This window comes from Columba livia, chromosome 1, assembly GCF_036013475.1.
Source record: "Columba livia isolate bColLiv1 breed racing homer chromosome 1, bColLiv1.pat.W.v2, whole genome shotgun sequence".
In the NCBI taxonomy this organism is placed as follows: domain Eukaryota; kingdom Metazoa; phylum Chordata; class Aves; order Columbiformes; family Columbidae; genus Columba; species Columba livia.
In genome coordinates, this window is record NC_088602.1 from 17,918,385 (window position 1) to 17,943,456 (window position 25,072).

Sequence of the window (25,072 nt, forward strand, 5' to 3'; positions counted from 1 at the left end):
CATATTAGGTGCATTGTTTCAATCAGCCTCTCACCCTCAGAAATTGTCGAGCTAGCCTCTATTGGGATAACATTTCAGCTCCCAAGGAAACATGGCAGGAAACCATCTTTACCAACTGCTAATGGGAGCTACTTGTGATCACATCCTACCTTAGCTACTTTAGTTTGCACTTTTAAGAAAAAAAATATTTGCTGGCTCATGTAATAATACCATTAGAAAGACTTCAATCAGGACATAAATGGCCTCTTGTTAGCATTCTTCTAAAGAACAGGTTCTTCTGCTTTCTTAAATATATTGGTCCTGACACTTGGTTTCCCAGGCTGAGAATGGGATTGTGGTTCAGAAATTGCCTCTGATTTCTTATAGCTTTGTGTATACACTAAAGAAATCAATTACCTGCTAATACTCAGTGCCTATCATTTTTCTTCAGGAATCCTCCCTCCTATATTTAGGCCATTTGTGATGTAAAAAAGAAAACAGCAGCAGTTGATGGCTGTGCCCCACATCTACAGCCATTTCTAAGGTTTTTGTCTTACTTTTCATGGGTACAAAGAACTCGAAAAGATTCTTCTGCTATGAAAAACAAATAGTGCAGATCGTCAGTGAGGGCAAGGCCAAGCCACACAATCAGTTTTTGCATTTCCTCTCCGGCTGAAGGTGAAGGTCTGGAAGGTTTCCTGGGTGGTGGCACCAGTTCTGGTTGTTTGCCTGGGCCACTCTCTGAGCATTATGTTGTGACCAAGTCAGATTGCCTGTTCTGAAAGTCTCAGGGCACAATCTATCCTGAGAGCACAACCTATCCTTCACATTCAGAAAATTACATGGCAGCTTAGACTCTATACAAAATGTTCCCAGACTGTACCATAGTCATAGAGCTTAAGATGAAGCTATACAACCTCTGCAGTTCAGGAATATGCATATAACAACTAGTCTGAAAATATTTCACAGCGTTTATCTCAGCTGTATTTCCTACACCACTCTCTGTATTTCCCTTAAGAGCACGATTGCAAAAGGTATTTTTATAGTAGGTTTTTCACAGGTTCAGAATTCTGGGTTCCACTCAAGTGGCTGGATACACCTTTTGCTTAAACTGTGAAGGTCAGGCTGCTTGAGCATTCCTATTAATTTTCTGGAACAAGGCTTGCCCTCAGCTTATTTTCTTTCTTGATGTTTCAGGGGAGGAAGAATTTCTTAAACACTGATGAACATTGACAGCATCCCTTCCTAACCTGAAATCTTCCAGAATTGTTTAAATTCTTGCTCTTTCCCTTCACTGGTGGAAAAGCTGTTGCTTCCAGAAAAAAAAAGATATGGTGCCCGAGAATCATCCCATTTATTTTTTTTCATTCTAATTTCCTTCATTATTGAAAAAAAAAAAAAAAAAAAAAAGTTGTCAGCATGGAAACAGAAAACATGGTTATTTCCTAGTGGAAACAAGAAGCATTTCAAGGTCAGGAGGTCTGTGTGTGAATGCAAATTGGGATCATACTTAGTGAGAACCCTGAAGAAGTTTTTAAAAGCTGTAGCTCTTTTTTTTTGCATAAATGAAATGATAGGGTAATTATATTTCAAACTATTTTGGCAAGAAACAGTCACATCATCATCACTGAGTTCCTATATTCAGAAAATAAGCTAACAAAGATTTGTTACTACAGAATTATTTTTCCAAGGCCCTCTATGCTGCGGGCATGCTTTCCACAAGGATTCTTATTCTCTCCGTGCCCATTGGAAAGCAGTTTCATCTCTATATCTGTCCATCTCTCAGAGATGTCAGACCTTTGTACTTAGCGCTGGCTGCTGTGAAGATTAATTAATACTGTGAATTAATATTGTGAAGATTAATTATACAAAAAAAGTACATCTGCCTGACCTTAGGCTCAGCAGGATGGATGGCTGCAAATATTTTATTATTGTTTTGTGAAAAGTGGGCTAACCTGCTCCATTCCTGTCCAAATAATATAAGGTCACAAACTGAGCAATCTGTTCAAAGGGAGGAATAACATGGCGAGAGGAGCAGCCACTTAGCAGCTCCTTTGGAAATACGAAAGAGCAGCTCCTTCGGAAATAGAATCTTCCTTGAGAACTGTATTTCCACAGCTACAGGAATAAATAATTACCACACGTGCTAACTCAACTTTAGCTGCTTTGAGAAATGGCAGTGCTGAGGGACTTCAGCATGCTCTAATACTGTGAGTTCAACCATGAGGGCTTGAGAGGACACAATGCCCAGACAGTGTCTGGAAACCTTTGAAACCTCCTCCCCACTGCTGTGACTAGTGCTTGCTGGCCATGGCGAGCACAGGTTGCCACAGCCCAGCAAACTTTGCAAATATAGCAAATGCCTTTAGGTTTGTTTGGCTGCAGGAGCCCAGCACACTGCACGGTTTGTGGTGCTCAGGGGCCTGTCTTTTGTCTCTCCCTTTACACCAGGCTTCTCTTAAAAGCCACCTCCAGGCCATGCAGTCTGGGCAGATATTTCCAGAGTCACTAGACAGCAGGGAGCAAGCGGGCGATCCAGTGGTGATGCAGCCCGTCCTCAGCCGAGCTCCTCCTCTTGCTGGTCAAGCTCATCCCTCGCTGTCCCCTGACCGCAGGAGCAGTGCAGGACATCAGCCTCCCCAGAACCCAGCACAGCACCTTCACCTGCCTGCACGGTTTGCTCCTCTCTGTTTTCCTCAGGTCCTCCATCAAATGCACAGTGGATATACTTCACATCACAGTTTCTGCGATAAATGCCATAAACTGATCTATATGTATATAAAATATGTATTATATAGTATCGTTCAAACACACAGTATCACAGTATCACAGTATCACAGTATCACAGTATCACAGTATGTTTGGGATTGGAAGGGACCTCAAAAGATCATCTAGTCCAATCCCCCTGGTGGAGCAGGAACACCTAAGTGAGGTCGCACAGGAACATGTCCAGGTGGGTTTTGAATGTCTCCAGAGAAGGAGACTCCACAACCTCCCTGGGCAGCCTGTTCCAGTGTCTGTCACCCTCACTGAGAAGAAGTTTTTTCTCAAATTTAAGTGGAACCTCTTGTGTTCCAGCTTGATCCCATTACCCTTGTCCTATCATTGTTTGCCACTGAGAAGAGCCTGGCTCCATCCTCGTGGCACTCACCCTTTATATATTTATAAACATTAATGAGGTCCCCCCTTAGTCTCCTCTTCTCCAAACTAAAGAGACCCAGCTCCCTCAGCCTTTCTTCATAAGGGAGATGCTCCACTTCCTTAATCATCTTTGCTGCCCTGCGCTGCACTCTCTCCATCAGTTCCCTGTCCTTCTTGAACTGAGGGGCCCAGAACTGGACACATATATTCCAGATGTGGTCTCACCAGGGCAGAGTAGATCTAATTAGATATGAAACTAATCATAGTATTTGCTGCCTCAATAAACTATGAAACAGGATTGTAATATTCAAGTAAGATATTAACAACAGTAAAATATTTATTCAGCTTTGATTTTGCATATACATACATTTTGACCTCTGTATAATGAATTTCCACATACCCTAAATAAAAGTCATGTTATGATAAGATTTGGCAATTTGCTGAAGCAGAGTTGAAAAAGCACCCACTCAGAACTGAACTCCAGTGTAAACTTCTATTAGGAAAACTGCTTTGTATAGACCAAGATTTGAACAATATTTCTAAAACAAATAGAATGCACTACGATAAATGAGAATATGCACTGCCTTCCTCCATATACTAGTAGGCACCAAGAAAAGCAAAGTGGCCAGCTCAACCTTTCACAAATGTTACCTTTCACAGGGATACCTATCAACAAAAGAAAAGGTTATTTCTGCTCTAACATGTAAAGAACTGTAAAAACAGTAGCTAAACTAGTTCACATCCACCTATTAATTGGTACAATTAGGAAAATTTAATTAATGGCTTCCCAAACTGGTTACCAGAAGACTGTCTCCTGCTGGATTGCTGAGCCCTTGCTCTGCAGCAACAAGTGTTGGTCACTTCACCAGCTGGGTATGTGGTTTGATAACATATGCCAGCTCATTTGTTTCCCCATGAATTCAGATGTTAAATTATTATTGCATTTCTTAGAAATATTGGTGGGCTGATCATAAAATACACTGTGTGAAAACATGCATTTGCAATTGTAATGTCAAAAATCAGTGCACTTCACCCTAAATTTTAGTAGCTTTGAATTTCTCCCTCAGTTTCTATACATACAAGTAAGACCAGAAGACTGAAAAAAACTTGACTACATCTGGATCTAATTCATTTCACATTGTATTTCATTATTTTTTTAACTATGGAAGTTCAGGTATTGGTGGTTTTCCTTCATACAGATCAACTGTAAAAAGATTTTGAAAGGACCAGCCATGATTTTTTAAGGCAATATACTGTATATCACATGCAGTGGAGAGTGTCTATCACTGACCTTTAATACTTTTATTCCTCACCCACCTAAGTAGACGAGTTTCTGCTCTCTGTTTGGGACATTACAGAATTAGGCTTAGTGAACAGGATTGCGCCATCACTAGCAAAAGGCCCCGGGCTTTGCATTGATCTACCAGTGCTGGCCCCAGGACTTGTCTGGATTTGTCTAGGCTTTTTGTAGTTTTAGCAGTTGTCTAGCAGTCAGATCACTATTGCCTTTGGTTTAGCTGTGTGGAACTGAGGCGCAACATATACTGTTAATCAATTGATGGTGATTTAACACAGAGTTATCCTGTGTAGAGTGAACTACCTCTGGTCCTTGAACAAAAATGTAGTGGGCAGACAGCAGAGGCCCCAGGACCATAATCACAGTAATTACGGGGGTGCAGCCTTATGGAGGTAGATGATACCGGGAACAGAAAATCAAGAATAAACCAGTGCATTTTGAATAGACTTTTATGCTTTCATTAGACTAACAATACTTTTTTCTATCCACGTATAATCTGTGTTCCCTTTCTGTCCACTAATATGTCTCTTGAAAGCATACACAGTGAACCGACCAACATAAAAAGAAATATTTTTTAAAGGATAGTCAGAAATAAAATTTAAAATAAACTGAAAAAGGAGAGCTAATTCAATTTTTTCGCCACATGAGGCAGAAAAATATAGATATAGATTAGATATAGATGATACATAGATATAACCTGTAGGAAAAATAATTTGATGAAAATAAAAATTTATAAGGAGTTTATAGAAATGCATAGTTTTAGTTTAAAATCCTGATAGAGATGTATAAACATCCTTCTTAATTAACTAAAAGTAAAACTTCTTCAATCAAATATTCTGTGAAATAACTATTAAAACTCTATTCTGGTTTTAGTCAGTTCTAAAGGCTGAGAGGCAACTGAGGCAGGTGAGCCAGCTGTGACCTCACCCAGCTGAATAAGGAGGTACACCTGGTTGCTCTCCTAAAGCAGATGAGGATGTGGGATACAGGCTGTTCATCTTTGCCTAAGCTCAGGTGCCAGATGTATTGCCCATTATGTGATAAAGGAAAGTATCTGTACCCAATAGTTGATGCTAGAAGCACTGTCTCCATAAGGGAAATAGGTGCTGGAAAAGACCAGAGCTGGAAAAAAGAGGAAAAAGATCATTCATTTTTAAATACAGCACTTGACAAATAGAAACAATTATGTTTACCTGCTTTTGATAACTGCTTTGAAATCCCAAAGCATTATGTAGTAATACTATTAGAGAAACAGGATTAATGTGGGTGTATTATACTAATATCTGATAAATATCATTATTCAAGGCTGAAACAAAGAATTAATAATATTTAATCTCATAATAATAATAATATTTAATCTCAAAAATATTTAGTCTCATAAACCTCACTGTGCTTCCTTCCTCAGTATGAAAAATAAGATCATTTTATTCAATTCAGGATAATGCAGATGAATTAAAAAAACCCTTGAGCTGGATTTGCCAGTTTACTAAAGGAACAGAGAATATGTTGATATTCTCCTATTCCTTCCTGGCCATGTGTTTAAGCACGGACCAGTCTGGGATTCCCTGCTCCCTCTCCAGTTTCCACATGTTTCACTGGAAGCTTTACCAGTGCTGTTCCAGTTCTTTCATTTTACAATGCTCAGTGATTCAAAGCAAATGAAATGAAGCTCTGTAATCCTTCAATCAAAAGACCTGCCTGAGTCAAGAGAAGCAGGTATTTTGAACAGAAGTGATCTCTTATCCCCAGCAGATTCACAGGCCACTTTTGCAGAAAGTGCAGTTTGACCCCTCAGAGCTCTGCCCGGGCAGGTGTGAGGGGAGCAAGGCTGCCCAGGCTCACCACTGGTGCCAGGTACCACCGCATCTTAGATTTACAGTTTTATACTCTGATTCTTACCTAGGAAGATAATTGGCTCGCAGGGAAGTGTCTGAAACCAATAACAGGCATTCTGAAGTGTGACTACAATGTGAATGCTGATGACACTTTCTAATGAATAATCTGTACTGTAAAATGAAAGCTGATAAGTATTAGACATGTTTCCAGTATTTGCATGCTTTGTAAGCACAAAACGTGTATCAGAATTCTCATCAGGGGGCATGGTAGACACAAACATGTAATGATAAATGCCAGTAGATTTAATTAATTGAAAATCCTGTTATTTTCATACTGAATACAGAATTATCTATTTTGGAAAATATTGTTGCTTCTTAGATAATAAAAAATATGAACTGAGTACGCAGCAGCACAGTATGATCCAATAGAAGCATTTGATGGAATATAACGTCAACTATAAAGACACTTCAGTTTGTGATTAATCACTTTATTTGTACACAGCAAATTATATACTCATGCAAATTATATTTAAGAAAAGTTATACACAAAAACATCAGATCACTATTTGTTTATTTGGATTGTACAAGTAAAATATGCTCAAACCTCACAGATCGCCTTCAGAAGCCCTGAATAATTCTGCCCTATTGAGTGTTTTGTAATTGCAGTCTCCCCTGGCCCCTGTGTCAGCAGTGCCATTTCTTGACATCTTCCCTGTCATTCTCATGCTTTCAATCATGTCAGAAGGTATGGTTAGGAATAGCCTTTCTATGTGGCCTCATGCACTTCCCTTTCATTTTCTCATATAATATCTGAATCATGTAAAATAAACATGTTTCTAGCCTTTTCATCATTACTTTTAGCCATTCATCTTCAATGATAGCTGCTTCTCACTCAAACATATATTTTTCTTGCCATTTCTATTTCCTTTACCTGTAAACATGTGCCTAGGCTGTTGCCTGTACTTGAAGTTCTCTAAATCGAGCACTGAATTTGTTCAGCAAATAGCAGCAGATGTTTTACATAGCACCATAATGCTGATAACAAGTAACAGTAATTCTGCATTTTGTTTTGGTTTGCAGTTTTACATTATAGCATTACTGCACCGTCAGACACTTTTCTACTATCCTCCCTTTTTGAAAGCAACAGTCCAAATTTGTAACCTTCTGGAAGACAAGCCCAGACATTACGATCACAGAAGGTGAAAGTTTGACCTGAAACAAACGGTCCTATTCCTACCGGGTTTCTAAGATTAAAGGGAAGCGAAAAAATTGTAGCCCCCTTTTTGATACCACTTGGAAGATAGAGAGGTTTAGAGAATCTGACTTGCATTATGCTAGCTAGGTCTCAGAAAGAATGGTCTCCAAACCCAGGTTACCCACATCTGACTTGCTACAGTACAGTCTGACCAAACCAGGTACAGGTGAGACACAGACAAAAAAAAAAAGCCATATTTGTGCTACAGTGTACTTGGAGACAGATAAAGGGCAGCATAAAAACACGGATGTCTAGCAAACTCCATATATAAGTCCTCAAACTGGCTTTTAGAACAGAGTTATACCAACAATGTGATGAAAACATAACATAGAATCATACAATCATAGAATGATTTGGCTTGGAAGGGACCTTTAAAGCTCATCTAGTCCAACACCCCTGCAATGAGCAGGGACATCTTCAACTAGATCAGGTTGCTCAACAGTGACCTCGAATCTGTTGTCTCAGAAAAGGTGCCATATAACTCTCATAACCAAAACCAACAGAACAGGCACTGGCACACTGAAAGTGACTCCAGCTTCCTCATGCCAAGTAAAGAGTTTTGTGCATCATTGGCCCAGCATATACTTACAACTTGTATTCCCAGCTGTATTTTTCTTAAAATATTATGAAACTATCTCCTAACTTCTGCTCTCAGGGACACTAACTTGAGCAACACCATAGCCATAAGGGGAATCACACCTGTAAATCACATTTGTGAAACAACTAAGATGTTTCTTCTGAAAAAATATACAGACTGCATTTTCAGAATACCTCGAAGACCATCTCATGTTTGAGAATGTGCCTTTATAAGAACTGTTGCTGTACAAGAAAATTCCAGGTCCCTGTTACAGGACTTTGGTTGCCTTTTGCCAGAATCACCTCCGTTTGTGTAAAATTAACACCAAAGGCCCTGCTACTGCATAAGTTTTGAAATCTGGAACACAATTGGTGAACAATCTTGAGTTCGTTTTTCAGACAATACCTTAGATGGTTTATCCACTGCCACAGTGGAGTATCAGGAACCAAAGCCATTAGAACATTGCACCTGGAAGGTCCCAATGACAATTTCTTTTCAAGTGGCATCAAGTTCCAAACAGCAATTTCCTTTGTATTTACTGAGTTTATTTTTAATTAAATGAACAGATTTTCTATACCTGATAGCAGACTGAGTCTGTGTTTCTCTTGCGTGTTACTAGACAACTGTATGAACCTCCTTCTCTGCACTTTAAAATCAAAAGTCTATTCAGTTTTTCTATCTCTTGTTCAATTAGCTACACTCGCTCCAGTCATTAAATCTGATCTTGAGTGAATGGGCTTTTCAGATGAATGCTATTTTATTCACTAGTTTTAATTACTTTTAATCTTTAATTTATGACTGATTTATATTCTAGTGTATCATATGCTTCATTTCTTGGATGAAGAAATTCCATTTAAAACTTTAATTTACATAGACAGGTATGGGTAAAAAATATTGAGATTCACAGGTCTGTATAAGAAGAAAAAGAAAGAAAAGCTGTATTGCTTTAGCAATTGTGTACAGATTTACCACAGAGAAAGTCCCAAAATGTGAGCAAAACTGTATTTCAGAAAAGTACTGCAGATACAGAATGTCAGAAAACAAGATTGAGATCTCCTGCCAAAAAAAAAGTGAGTACTTCAGCAGTAATCCAAACAGCACAAATTCTAATAGTCAACCTGTCAAATCTGAACAATAAGAAACATTTTTTTTTATTTAGGAGTTCTTCCTCCTAACCAGATTTAATCAAGCCTTCTCTATTAGCATAATTTCTTTAAAGAGCTAAGGAAAATGCATTGCCATTTTCAATCTTTCATCTTACATTAATAAATTGCTTCTATTAAGTGTCTCTTTACAGTGCTATGTAAGAAATTTTGTCTTTAAGAAAGCATAAAAGCTCTTTGAAAGCTTGTCCTTGCTAGCAAAATTAAAGACTTTCTTCTGAGCCAGTGGGAATGTGCTTCTCTCCATGAACTGTGTCTAGTGGGAGGAACCCAAGCCTAAAGCCGTAGTAGTGTATAAAACTATGGTGCTATGGGAGACAACTCCCTCTTCTTCTGTTGCACAATATTTTAGGCAGGAATGGCTGGCCCTCCTGTTCTGCTGCTCTACCTCCACAGCCTGACTTCTCTGCACATTCTGATGGCAAACAAAAGACTGACAGCCCCATGCAACACCTCTTTCCAGTTGTACTGGTGCCCTGCCGATTTTCTGTTGGAGTTCACATGTCGAGGACAGAGCATGTTACAAGATCAAATGCGAAACAGGCTGAAATAAAAACTGCATGAAAAGGCTAAGAGGACTTACTGGTACGTGGTTGGACTGACATTGATGCGGCGTGGGTGACTTCCTGACTCGAACTTGCTTGCAAGGGTGACATTGTTCCCAAAGAGACAATAACGTGGCATTCTTACACCAACGACGCCGGCCAGCACTGATCCTGAGTGAATGCCTATCCTCATCTGGAAAAACACAAAATCCATGTCAGTCCGCCTCTCTTGTGCTGCCCACAGTAATTTCATCAGCACTTATTTACAAGCCAGTCAATGCAACCCTTTCAAAGAAATAAAAACCAAAGAAGAGTGAAGTGGAAGAAAACCGGCTCTACCATTCCTCTAGCTTAAATCAGATACAGTTGAAAAAAAGAACAACAAAAATATGTTTACTTCTTTGCTAAAACTATTTTCTTCTGTGCATGTTTGCTGGAAACTATGACTCCATAAGTGAGCAAAGAGCCCTTCTGCATATTCGTGAGGTGAGCACCTGCCCTCAGCAAATGATGAGCAGAAAGTCTTGTTCACACAACAGCAAGTTGTGCGAATGCTGTCAACTTTCAATAAATAATAAAAAACTTATTTATGATGTCTTGTTTTTGTGAGGTGGAAGAAGGATTAGTTATTTTGTAAACAATTTTAAGAACAGAGCTAATGCTACCTATTTGTTCACTACTACTCTCCGTATTTATTTAAGTATGACAAATAAACCGCTTGCTGTGACCTCTTCTAAGGTACATTCAGTCACATATGAAGGCCAGATTGAAAGTCTAGGAGAAAGCACCAGCTTTGTTTTGCTGTTGGAAACTATAGATCAAAGTACACGTTACAGTGCAAGGAAAATCAGTAGCAAAAAATATACTAAGAAAATAAAATTTACTTTTGCAATGTATGCAGTGAAAGATGCTTCCTTTTATGTGCCTACATAGTTTTATCTTTCAGTGCTTCATTGACAGGGGACTTCCAAAAATTTCCAAATCAATCAGGATTTCCAAATTCTCAGTAGCAAAAGTTTAGGCTCTCTTGAAGAAGCAAAAACTCAATCACACAGTAAATGCTCTCAAGATCTTTTATAATGATTGTCTCAAATAGACACTGGGGAAAGAGTCTTTGTGGTTATGACTTTTCTGCTCATGCCAAGGAAACCAGCTGCAGATGTTACACTGTCAGACTTGCTGAAAAGAATAGAAGCTGATCTACCACCTTTAACATCAAATATTTTCCTTTGCAAGGTTACATGAACGAAGCTAAAGCCACTCCAACTTCCATGGGAAAACTGAGGGTGGAAGCAAAACTAAACGGATATTTAAAATTTCACTCAGGAGGACATAGATTATAATAGGTCTTCTGTGAACAGCTTGACTTGCAGAAGGGATTAAACAGAAGAAGAAAAGAAATAGCTCTTTTATTTGCTATAGTGCGTATCTAAATAGATTTTTAAAACCCTTGGTTTGGCTGAGTACATAACGTGTTTTGTTAAAAGAACATACTCCTACAATAAAAAAGGTAGATGTTTTCACAAACACATGTTAAACTACATAGAGCTACTGACGAGAGTGTCAAAAACCAGTTTTCACTAGATGCAAGAAATTTAATGCAGGTTTTCTCATTAAACCACACAGAGAAATTACACCAAGAATGGCTTGCAACAGAGGTCTAGTTATGATTCATTATACAGTTCTCCACAAGAAAAAGCCCGCAACACTGAAGCTATTACCATGAAGTATTCCTTATATCAAGAATAACCATCATATTGGTCATATATTACTTTCTAGTGAAATATTATTTTCATAAAAATGCATTTTCAATATTTTATTTTATCTGCAGATAAGTTATTCTGGCTTTTTCCTCATTGTGTTGAAAAGTGTTGTGTCATCAGTTTAAGATGTGTTTGTTTGGCTGGTTTTTGTTTTGTTTTTTGGGGGTTTTTTGTTGTTTTGTTTTGTGTTTTTTTGGTGTTGTTTTGTTTGGGTTTTTTTAATCAAAGGAAAAAGTAGTGTGATCAAATTATTGCAACAAGACACTTATTGGGGCACAACAACATCTCACATTAACTTTGCAGCAAATCTGCCTACAGAACTTGACTTGGAACAATAATAACATTTATACATATGTAGTTACAGTTCCCAAGCTATATTGTATCTGCAGTCCATATCAGTGCTTTCCCAGAACAACCACCACTAAACATTATCCATAACATATGAAATGCAAAGTGGGTGGCAACATCAGGATGGATGTATTATTTTTCTATTCATTTATGTCCTTTAAATATATCTGTAATTATATGTATGTTAACTATCTTATACTTAAACTGAGCATTTTTAGTAAAACGTATGCTCTCCATCTGTGCTGACTGTTCCTTTATCTGTCCTCAATTATTCAAGTAATGATAAAAGGGCAGCATATAACTAAGACTGAATGTTCAGAGGCATGATGCATAGAAATGGAAAGACAGCCCTTTTTGAAACTATCACAAAGAGAAAACCATTGTGAAAAAAAAAAAAATCAGAAAATGCTGGACTCCCACAGTTAAGGAACAGGGAAGGGATGGACAAAGGCAAAAAAACATTTCTAGAGCAGAATATTAGAAGGCACAATGGGGAATGAAATATGACCAGGTGTGAAAAAGAGCAAGAGACCTGTAAGAGGCCTTTTAGATAAAGAGGAAGGAATTGAACTTGCTGCAATGGAAAGATTTAGAGTAGAAAATGACAGGGAGAAGCAAGATTAATTAACTTGATCTTTGCAGCAGCTGTGGTAAGGGTGAGGTGGAGATAAGCTGATATGAGTGTCAGGGGTGCTAAAGAAAAGCAGCCTGTATTGATGGATAGAGGACAAGAGGAAAGACATATCTATGTGGAAAGGAAAAGAAGCTTCCAAAAATTTTAAAGAAAATGCAGTAGTATTAGGATATTGCCTACAGGATAAGGCACAGGGAGCAGAAAACGCTGATACCTGAGTGACAGGAAGGATAGTGGTTTAGTTTAATAGTGATAGATAAAGAAGGTTCATAAGGAAAGATATGGAGCACTGGAGCTGCGGCCATTGTCTGATGAGAAAACATGCCAGAAGTGGTTATCAATGAGAACCGATAGTCCAGAAGGGAATGAGAGAGAAAAGTCAAGAACAAACAGGAATAGGGATGATCACCATAAAAATACTCTGGATTTCCAGACCGAACATTCTGTGGATGTGTTTTTCTGACATATTGAATCTTAAATGTGTTGTGTGTTACCTGTTTACACTTCCTCATCGTCAAAGCATGATTTTTCTTTTCATAAGCAAAAGTGCTGGGTTTTGGTTTGGTTTTTACCTGCTGTGCAGTTTCCATCACTTCCAATAGCTCCAATGCCTTCTTAGGCACCATACTGAAAACTGTACTCTTTCATCAAAATAAAACCTATTTCAAGTGAGATATAAGTAAATGCAACATTGAAAACTCAGAACGCATCTACACTCGCTTTATGGTGAAAAGGCACAAATATTTTATGAAAAGTAAATGAATGCAGTGGCATGCCTGAAGTAAAATTCATCACTGCTAATTTATTCCTTAATAGCTTTTTCCGTTAATCAGTACATTCACAATAAGCAAATCCAGTAATTTTCTTTATGTTGAAAGCTCTTGAGCTTTTTTTCTTTTGAAAACCTGTTGAAAAAAGCATTCTTCTTTCCCTCTCCTAATTTCCCCGAATAATTTTGGAGGAAAAAAAATCTCTAGCATTAAAATGGAAGTGGAAAGACACCATTCTACAGTTGTAGAAGTAGTACTTGTCTCCCCAAGAACATTTTATAAAACCTTGCCAAATCTAAGATTTTGACCAATGTATGTTTGCAGGTTGACAACCAAGAGAACACAATAAACTCCATATTTCCCTTCAATCAAAACTGGAACATTGCATTACAAGACTTAAAAATATTTCCTGTATTAATTAGACCACATGATAGTGGTTCCAACTGTAATGATTCCTGAAAGGAAAATTGTTTATTTAATTATTCTTCAAGCTTCTCACGTACATGGTGCTGTGCAAAAGTATCTGCAATGTTGGTTAAGGGCTTGTAAATTTATTTTCAAAAGCATAATCTGTGCTTAATTCAGAAGAGCAAGGAGACATCAGAAACATCTTTCCTTACAGACGACAGCATGAAAAATTGCATAAGGACATGACAATGAAGAATGACTTCTGAGTTGAAAAGAAAAGGCTGTGGACAGCATTGAAAGGCAGAGCACGAGAAAGAAAAGTCTGTGGATACCTTTCTCTTTGTCTGTCAGTAAAGAGTAGTTGATGTTATAACCAGCAAGCAGACTTTCCAATTCAAACCAAATGTACACGTAACCTGTCTTCAGATAAGCACAGGGCAAAAATACATGCTCATTTCCAAAATTCTCCCTCTCCAACGAGTAATTTTTAGTTCAGGGATTTCTGGAGGCAAAAGAAATCCTTTCTGTAGAGGAAACGTGTTTGTTGTTCACAGCTCCTCCTCAAATATGAACTATGAAAATACTTAATGGGAGTGGTAGCTGTATACATTCTTTCGACCACACTCACACAGAGAAGGACCTTAATAAACACTCTGAAAAATTTATTCCTATGCTAGAAAGAGAAGTCTCAGATTGCCTCACAGGTTAACTCTATCCAGAAGGACTCAAAATTCATTTTCACAGCACTGCCTGCCTCACACAGACCCTCAGCTGAAGAAGTGAGGGCAGGCTGGGAAGTAGGTGACACAGTTTGGAAAGCAACCATGAGCAGAAATAATCCCACGTTCAGCCAGCCTGGAGCATTTCATGCCTTAATAATGTGACTGACTGGCTGCTGCTCAAGACTTCATGCCGAGCTGGTAGCAGAGCTCAGGGCTGATACGAGGCAGTAGATGTAAGGAAATATTTCCAGGTACATGGATGTCTTAAGCCAGAAAAGCATTTAAATACAATAGGATGTGTTCTGCTGGATCGGGACCTTCAATATCAGTTTCAATAATGTACATGGATATCTGTACATTACCATTTCTCAGACAAATAAAGCACTTTCTGCCCTAACATACTGACTGATATTCTGTTTCAGTAAGGACCTTCTCCTTTCTGTCCTTGCAGTCCCCTTCAGAAAGGAGAAAGTCACCTCTTAGTGTCTTAGCTATTAATTTGTGGCACACTGCCAGATCTTTTCAAATAAAATGTGCCAAATTCTTTGAGACATTTATCTGCTCTAATATTCTGTAGCAGCAACTACGACAGTGCTATCTCTGAATCTCAACACATGCTTTCCACAGGGATATTTGTTTGTAAAATGTATTAAAGCAAAATGGACTCTACAGAGCTCAGATCTCTAAAATTGGGGCCACACTATGGCGAGTCAATGTGTCTTTCTGCTCCTTCAAAGAACCGCAAGTTGGCAGGACTGACAGCTATGCCCTGACATATGCTTTAGTGTGTGGGCTATCTGTATTCTTAGATAGATTTATAAATATCACAGTGTCTTTCTGGAAAGGGACATATGACAGTACAGCTCACTACAAAATTGTTGCCAAGGAACAGACCTGCTCAGAGGAAAAATTTAGATCACTTTGAATTTCACAAGGTGTTCTACAGAACTAAACTACAGGATATATTTTCCCCGTATTTGAACAACATTTGGAAAAATGAATACTTAGCTTTTTTCTAATGAGAATTTCCCGGATTTCTTACTCACAGACTTAGCATTATTCAACCTGCCTCAAGCAAAATACACATAAAATTATACAAGGATAATGAAAAATACAGAAACAAACTAACAAAGACTGAATTCCTTGGGATCAATAAATCAATTTTAAATAGATATTCAGTAAAGCAATTACGCAGTTTGTGTAAAAATTAAATTACATTATAACCAATGTGATGCACAGTATCTGTGTACATCCCTGAAGTATGGTCTTGGCATACAGTCGTCTCTACTGATTGTGGAACAAGCATCTATGAAGCATTTGTACATAAAGAAGCCCCAGACTTGAAGGATGAAATTCTTTTTCTCTTTCCACTTAAGTTCTTCCACTATGATCTAAGTTAGCCCTGCTTTGAATAGTGATTGAATCAGATGACCTCCCAAGGTTCCTTGCAACTTAATTTATTCCATTATTCTATATTTCATATCCTATAATGAAAAATTATGCCCCTATGCATCTTCATCAGCAGTAAGAAGTAGAAATAGATGAAGTAATAATCAAAATTAAAGACTCAGACCAGTTTGGGGGGGCTCATTAGTTCTAGCACCAAAGGAAAGTTTATATTGGGGCAAGGTTTTTTGGGCCAAATTCTGTCCTTAGGCATCACATGAATTCATTATGGCACTGCCCAGGGTCTAAGTTTGAAGAGGATGTGGGTCATCTGTAAGAAAACATCTGACCTGAAATTATTTACAAGGCAAGGGTGGAATAACCATGTAAATAAGAATTTCTAGAGTTGCTGAACAGAAGAATAAGTCTTGCATCCTTTCCCTAAGAGTCCAAAGAAAAGACATTAATGTGCTTCTTCATAAGCTGCCTGTCCCTCACCAATAAAATGTTGCATTTCATTGCTGATATAGCATTTAATCAAAAACATTTTTTATTGTTTTCTTTCAATAGTAATTTCCACATTGGGAATTTAATTACTTTGTGAATCTGTGTGTTCAGGCACTTAAAAATGAGCTAATCATTCAAGCAAGCCCACATAGCAGCGGAGGATTTTTCCCAGCCTCCTCTCCACTAACACCCAAAAAAGAAAAAGAATCATCAGAAAGTTCTGTTTGATCCTTAGTGTAGGAGGACATCTTTGTCTCACAGTACCATCATATGACATATACTGAATGGATTGGGTGATATTTTAACAAGGATAAATGACACATGCTCAAAATATTTAAGGGAACAAAAAAACTGTATGCTAAAAAAATTTAAAAAGTTGGGCATAAGGGTTTAACCTTAAGAAACAGTCTTCAATACTTTTGTTAATTTAGTCATTTATGGTAGATTTCAACCAATATTCAAGCACCTGGAAGTTAGGCATCTCAGTTAAGTTAGATTTCTAGACTTCTCCTAAACCAAGGAGGTAAATAACCTCAAGGCTGCAATTCTTCACATTCCAAAACAGGGACCTAGGCTGATCAATCACTCCTGAAAGTATCTAACTCTCTCAATGGAACAGAGAAGGACATTTAACAGTGAGTTTAGCCTGGACACCTCAGGCACAGAAAGCTAGAGGTAGGTGGCAAGGCTAACACATTTTAAACTCTGTTTAAAATGAGCTACACTCCTGTGCATAAATGATAAAAAAAAACAGGTGTTGATGGATAGGACCCCATCAGAAGATCATTCTATTTGTAGGACTGCAGAAATTTCATCAGTTATTTTAACATAATGGTCTTTGAATCTAGCTTGCAATATTTGAAATTGTAAAGTGAAATGACCTTTCAGTGACAAAGACATGCTTTGCCTTTTCATCTTAACAGGTGAAATTCACTTTAATCTGCTTTCAGAAGAGCTTAGAACTAATCAACAAGGATCTCTTGCAAAACACCTTTAAAATCTGCAGAAAACATTGATGTATAAGAATCTTACAGCTTTACCATTAGAAGCAAACTTATCTAGCTTCTGTACAACAGTGACATATCAGTATCAAGATTGTTCCCAAAGGCTTCTACACTGTTAAAGCAACCTCAGTTGTTGCCTATGTCAGCTGAGCCTTTACTATTGCAAGGTGTTTTAGCACTTTTGGCACAAAGACATTCTAACTTACATTTTAAGTCATTTCTACTGGATCCTTCAGCTTTTTGCAATCAGCACCAAGGCAAACATAATCAAGATAAAAAATTGATTAATCCCCCTCCTCCATATGAACAGAGTAGACACAACAAACCAAAAAAAAAAAAAAAAACAACAGTGGGCTAGTTTTGCAAATATGCCTGTTCACAAGTTGGAAAAAGTTGGAAAAAGTGGAGAGACTAGCACCTCTCAATCTAACGAACAATATATCTAATTAAATGTAGACAAATACTGGAAACTAGTCAAAATGTGCCCTCTTTTGAAATACAGTAAATCAAGGAATGACCACATGGAAAGATTAAGGGCTGAGAATATCCCAAGTTGTGCATAAGGAATGCTTAGTGTTGCAAGTTACAACAGCTAAAAAATATTTTGCTTCCTTGTGAAGAAACTTAGGGCACTGCCATCATCGTAGAGAGAGAATTGAATACTAAATGTCCACCATGACCTGTCTTTCTCATGCTTAACTGAAGGATAAATTAGTTTGTAAAGCACCAAAAGTCTCCATATGACAGTTGCATACAGATACTCTATATCACATATGTTTCTATAGACTTAACACAAGACAATGTAAGAGCTAGATGACAACAATGATGATTTTTGACCCTTCTCTTAAGGCTGGAGAAAGTCTCAACAGCTGGTAGGTAATGATTAGCGCAACAGGCAATGCTAATTGTATACAGAGAAAAGAGGCTCTGTGATGCACAGATCCTACAAACAAGAGTCTAAAACTTCACCTTGGCTATAACTGGGAGGGAGTTTATTAACACTCCTTATTGGCCATGGTACTTCAACATCACAGAGCTTCAGATTAATGCAGGGAAAGTGAATTTCTTCCTCAGTGAAATCAAAACACACTTTCACTTATAGGGATTTTTTTTAAGTCTTTCAGACAGGCAAATCCACTGAGTTGAGAAAAACTACTTCATACAACAGAGGGAACGAGCATTAAGAGAAACGGTGCTGTTCTGCACTGAACTGAGGAGTTTAGCAAAGCATTCACAGACTCTCATGATTCGTGTACAGCCAGCACTTCAGCAACTCAGCCAGACTTCCATGACAGCACAAAGCACGTATAACAAAAGCCAGCATCAGAACTCAGAGAGTATTCTGTACAGCTCTGTTACCTTCACTGAAAATCTAGGTTAAAAAAAAGAAAATCTGAAATAAAATTGTCAATGAAATAAATGAAAAAACTCTATAACTCATGTAAAATGAATCGTTTTCTATTCCTAAATTTAAGCTGCAAATCTACAAGCCACGTCTGATTATTATTGCATGACTGGTGTGCCACGAATGAAATGAGATACTATTTTACTGTTTGCTTCAACTGTTCAGATAAAATTGTTAACTGCACTGCAATTTCAAGAAGAATTTTTAGGATACATTTGAATGTTCGAATGTTTTTACGACTGGAAGGATTTCAACCTCCTTTTCAAAGCAGTTAGCAAGTGAAGACCTGATGATGTCAAGAATATGACAAAATCCAAACAGCTGGAGACAAATTGCTCTCAGATTAAGGTGAATCACTTACAGGAAGGAAAGATTCAATGTTCTGTCTAATGGCTTTCCTTCACTTCATTCAGCGATCCCCCCCCCAGAGACACACTGATAAAGAACAAAGCAGGGGAACACATACATCTGTTTTTAGCTTGTGGATTCTATAAAATATCATAATCATAATGCATATAATAATTTAATTTTTATATATTATGCATTTTGCAAATACAAACACTCAATAAGTTAAAACACTTAGCCAAGAAGACCTCTGCCCATCTACAGAAGCTTCTATCAACTACATTATTTTTCAACAATCCGCAAATAAATAGACACACAAATAAAAGCATATTTGTGCTCTTATTTGTGTGAATGAGAAAGACCAAAAAAAGAATGACAAAGAGACTTTAAGCCTCAATTATCCTTGCAAGTTCCTTTGTAAAATCACTAGACAAACACTAATTTAGTTTTGGATGGAGTAGCAGATGATGGCATGGCATATCTATAACTTCATTGTCACTGCTGCCCAAGCAAACTTTAATGCCTCTAATTGGGTGAATTTGGCAGCTGAAGGACACAGATGATGCTGAGCCCTGGATTTTGCTTATCCAGCATTATCATTACTTGTTTCTTTGCTGCTGTTGCTCTTCTCTGATTCCGCTTCATGTAGGATTTTTCAAGTCAACCTCCCCACCCAAAGCCATCTCTCTTGGTTCAACCTTTGTAGCTGACAGATCCTTTACTTTTTAGTTCCATTCTTTACTTCTTTCCTCCCAAATGCATGCAAGATGTGTTTTCTTGGAAAGAGCCCCTTTATTCTCTGGTGCCCCATATTTTTCACACCCTATGTACATGTCATATTTGTAACTGGTGTAACTGAGAAACAAGAGTAAAATACAAAAATTCTTCTTCCACAAAGAAAAACAGCAACCAACTGAGCAATCCTTCTCCCTTCAATTGCTAACCAAAAATAAAACATATTTGTCTTTTAAAAATAATTCCATTTTTATTAAATGATATATAATCAAGTCAATGTGAGAAAAGCAGAAAGAAGCAGGAACTATTTGAATCACCTGAAATAGAGTGTTTTCCCACAGTAGGAAAACAGAGGAAAAAAGAATGAGTAGAAAAGTGACTCTTACATTAATTGGTTTGTTAAAATGAACACTAAAATTTCTGACGATAATATGGAGTTTTTTGTAGGATAGTATATATTTAATAGGCCATCTGCAGATAGCATGCAGCCAAGACAAGCAAACAAATTATCTACCAAACTTCGCTAATAAAATAAGAGTTCTTTTCAAATCAATAAACAACAGAAATGGCACTAGAAAGCTAAATATAGCTATGATGATCTACAGGAGAAAAGAAATATTTTTTCTTTATAGTATTGCTTCAAAGTCTATCTTCTAGTCTTAATAAATTAAAGGGAAACAGTTGGAGAGAAAGAAGCCATTAGACATTTCAGAGACTCTGGCTGTGGTTTTGTGAAGATTAAATCATGTCAATTTAACCGTTTTTATTTCTATTTAACTTGAGTCGAAATTAAGTGGATAAACGAAATAAAGTACATGAAATACGCCTGAACTTCATCTCGCTTGTACTCATGCCTACTAAATAAAAATAAATTATGCTGAATTTTATTTAGTGTGTTAGTTAATGATCTGCAATAAACAACACACATTTGAAGTTCACTGATCATACAAACTGAATGCATCTGGAAATATACTCCAAACTAGAAATAGACAATTCATGAGAAAAAAATGGAAAATTCTGTGTAACGTCTCCTGAGTAAAGATCACAATGAAGCTGAATTAACATGCAATCTGGTCACAAAAGAAAGAAAAAAAAAGAAGTAATTTGGGGCTATGAGCATCATATGACACTCTCAAACAGTTCCTTCCTGCAGAATGCTAGTTCAACCACACAAAGGATATTAAGTTAAAATGTAGGTACTGTCAAAAGGAGTGATTTCTGAAAAGATCAACAATCTGTTCAGATCCATGAAATGTTTTGTTTAAGGGGGAAAACTAAAAAAAACACAAATATTCACAGCTTGGCTAAGTGTTGCTCAATAGGGAGAACATGATAATCATCTACAAATATCTACAAGGTGTTAATGTCAAAGAGGGAGATATGGCAGATGGGGACACAATTAGAAATAATAAAATGGAAATGAAGATAGATGAATATCCAGCTTCCCTAGGCCTAAACAGACTATATTAATGGCAGTGCCAGACTCTTGAGGTAAGTATACTAAGCTACATCATATAGGTATTTTCTTTAAGGCACTCATAAAACACTTGAAAACACATCTTAAGGATGTTGACAGGAAGATGGACAGGATGTTTTAATATATGTATCTTTTTAAACTCTAACATCATACTCTGTATAAGGACACCTTATTAGCTGGTGGTGATACATTTGAAGGTTTCAAATGACTGCCTAAAAGTCTGTCTTCCTGTCACCCTTAAAAAGAGATGGAGTAGCAGAAATATTTTTTAAAATCCTGAAACTACTTAAAGAAACAGAATTTTGAACTTCAGTTTTAAATTAATTGTAATTCAGTTCACGTTTTCTTTAGAATTTAGAATTTCACTTAAACTTTGTCCAAAAACTTGGGCTGAACTAGGGGTTAGCATTTTCAAAAGACATCTAAAAGAACTTGAAAAATCTCCTTTTTCTTCTTGAACAAATCTAGGAAAAACAAGTCAACACCCTGCACCTAGTACAAGCCACACTCAAAAGTAATTGAAAACAGTCACTGAGATAGACATGGTAACAGAAGCTGTGAGAACAGAAAGAGGAATACATTGCTTCTGAGGAAAGAAAGCTGCCATTTTTAGCAGAATCCAGGTTGGAAAACATTAAGAAATAGTGATTTAAGTAATTTGGAAAGCAGATGAGACCAGGATCCCAAACTCAGGAGCATCAGCAGAACCAGGTCTCACAGGATTTGTACCTTCTCAGATCCTCACTGGGCAAAAAGGTTGGCTCCAGAGATCATGAGGGAGCATCTGAGCTGTGCCTAAGATCCTGGGAGCACAGCACGGGGACTTGAGGCCTCCAACTTCCTCATATGAATAGAGGATTTGTAGACTTCAGATCTGATAGGGATGAAACCCAAGAAATCATGTGGTCTCCATTAGACATCAAGCCAGCTATCATTATAATTCTTGAAACCTGCATATCTGCAAAACATCTTTGGTATCATAAAATTAAAAACCTGTTTTGGCAGAAAACTTTCGATCAGATCAGGGTATACGACTAATCTAGTTACTAGAGATAAAAATGGAGAGTAGAGAAACTATGTCGAACCATTTTTACTTACAACATAAGCTTGGATTTTCAACTTTCTTTTAAAATAATAGCATGATGATCTATGTCTAATGACATGCTTTTCAGTATTGAGTACATCATGCATAGCAAATCAGCACAATCTTGACAAGGAGACAAAGTAAAATTATTTTTTTAGGCAGTCATGCTTCAGGAATGTGACTGTCAGTTCTGTTAATACGCTGCAATCATATATTGAACTAGTCATGTTATTTTGCCATTGGTCTGTTGCTCATCACAGATGATCACAGTTAATCTTCATGTGGATAACTATCAAAATAAACCCTGTCACAGGAAATACTCTGGCAGTTGTATGTTCAGGCTCCGTGAGGATGAGAGAAAGGATCACCTCACTAGAGGGCAGCAAGGTCCAAAGCAAAGTGAGGCTATGTCCTACAGTGGTTTTTGTTCAGTTTTGAAGCACATGCCCCAGTTGTCCCCACTTACTCTACATTGCTTCACTTTAAAAAGCGGGTTTGGAGTGCATGAACTAGACACCTGTCAGACGAAACTGAAGCAGCAGCTGTGCTGAAGATGTACACCAAAGTCAGGACAGTCTTTTATGGGCACATCAGGGTGCAAATCAACATTTGGTCTTTCAGGTCACATATGGTGGTAGCATTCAGTCCAAGGAACAAAATCAGCCCAAGTGAAAACCTCAAAATGCATTGAGTGTAGATGTAAGAGCCCCAGTACAAATTCCATCAATGCACTGATCCTTTTCTGTTGCACTGATCTAATTCATGAGCAAACACATCTACTGGATCAGAGCAAAGCTACCTACCTAACATTAGCCAGCCACACTTTTAATCATGCATTTAAAATATTTCTTTCTAAAATTCTAGTCAGTAAATGACATTTTATAACAATAAATTAATTACTAAGTAAAAATGTTACGGCTGTATTGGAAATGTTCAGGACTGAAATGGAAAATTAAAACAATGACATCTTTAATTAGAGTGGTAAGGCCCATAAATTTAATAGACTCACTTCTATAAAAATGCTGTAGATGAAACTTGAATGAAATTAGTCAAAACACACTTAAGATTTCTCACTGAAAAACTGTTTAATCCCAGAAGCTTCCCACATGAAGAGTTTGGCTTCATACATTTCAAAACTGTAGCATGTTGAATTCCAATTACTTAATAAAAGGTAGGCAGCGTGCATACAGAAGATACTTGCAACAATAGACTGCACTATGGCATGCCTCAAAGCTCATTATGAAGCAGATACTACAGTGGACTGTGTCTGATAACTCACCACAATTTTTCTTCATTTAGTCTTATTTAGAAATTGATCTTGGTTTGTAAGCAAATTCAGAGAATCCTAATGCACTTCTAATAATCCTCATGGGAAAGATGAATAATGTTGAGACTATGTCTTCCACAGACACCATTCCCCGTTGTAGAACTGTGGGAAGAATAATGAAAACTTCTTTCCTCTTCTCTGAAGTAAATTAATTATTTTCTATAAAAATTAACAGGGCCTTTATTCACATCAGCAACCACATAAATTCATGTAGCTGAAATAAGTATGTAAATTTGAGGAAAGAGAAGAACATATTCTCCTTTACATACATTTCATTAATGTCTGTCGAAACTGTAGAACAGTGTAGTTCAAAAAGCAGAGAGATTTTTTAAAATTAGGCTTACGTGTGAAGAAGCTGTTAACAGACAGTAGATTTTCATATTAATCATGAGGAAATGTTGCCAAGTAAACACAAGTTCTTTGTGTCTCTATTTTTTGCCAAACCAAGAAAGGCCATCTTTCTATTTGAAATATCTTGAAAGCTATTACCTACACTGCAAGTTTCAGTGACACATACAGATTCCAAGCTACGTTAGGATGAGCTTCTTATATCTGTTCCGATACAGCCACAGAAGCACAGCACTGCCGTCGGGTCAGCCCAAGGGGCCATGAGGACTGCTGTCCCCACCCAAACCATGGCAGTTGTCAACACCTATGAGAAATGATCAGAGCATGACAAGTGCAGGATGACACCCTTCCAGCTTTCCTTGCTTCCAAACCATTGTGACTCTGGATGTTCTGAGGTGAAAGATGTATCTCCTTCTGCTGAGCCCCATTTCCTGTGAAGTCCTCAGTAGTCCATTATGGATGCTCAAACTAACTGGTGTAAACCTGAACAGGTAACTCCGATATCTGCCTCTCCCTTTATTGCCAGCATATTTCTGGTCTTCTTTCTTTGCAAGATTTTTCAAAGCTAGGCAGTGGGTGAGTTCCTCAAACGTTCATTGTACTGAAGAGAGGCTTTTGTTGGAACCCTCAGGCACTAATTAATGACAGCTTCACAGAATCAGAATAGTTTCGGTTGGAAGGGACCTTAAAGGTGATCTAGTCCAACCCCCCTGCAATGAGCAGCTTACTTGACTACAGCTCCTTTTTCCTTGGTTGTCCTCCTGGCTGTGACCACAAGGTGATAAAACTGTCCTTTGACTCAGCAGCAAGAGTCCCTGTTCCCCTCTACCTCTCCTTGACTTCAATTAAACAAACTAATTCATTAGAAAATTGGCATACAATGGATTTTTAAATATTTTTCACAGGAATGGAACCAATTCTGCTTTACCTGGAGACATCTGGAAACCCTTCCCAAAAATGATTTCTAAAAGTAACATTTTTGATAATCTGTGATTTCTGTAGAGGTTACAAGTGGTG

At 37.6% G+C, this 25,072-nt stretch overlaps 1 protein-coding gene across 3 annotated transcripts in view; it reads right to left on the minus strand.

The window, feature by feature from the left end:
- Positions 1 to 25,072, minus strand: part of GUCY1A2 (guanylate cyclase 1 soluble subunit alpha 2) — a 165,739-nt gene that overhangs the window by 20,008 nt on the left and 120,659 nt on the right. Inside the window, exons 7-8 of one of the 3 annotated variants that reach the window (XM_065048628.1) lie at positions 9,831 to 9,985; positions 5,165 to 5,539 (exon numbers count right to left, since the gene is read on the minus strand). In XM_065048628.1, coding sequence (XP_064904700.1) covers positions 5,491 to 5,539; positions 9,831 to 9,985 — 204 coding nt within the window. In that variant the 3' untranslated portion in view covers positions 5,165 to 5,490. Of the gene's footprint in view, positions 1 to 5,164; positions 5,540 to 5,583; positions 9,141 to 9,830; positions 9,986 to 25,072 lie in introns of those variants that run through there. The other 2 variants (XM_065048622.1, XM_065048613.1) reach the window with 2 other exon arrangements.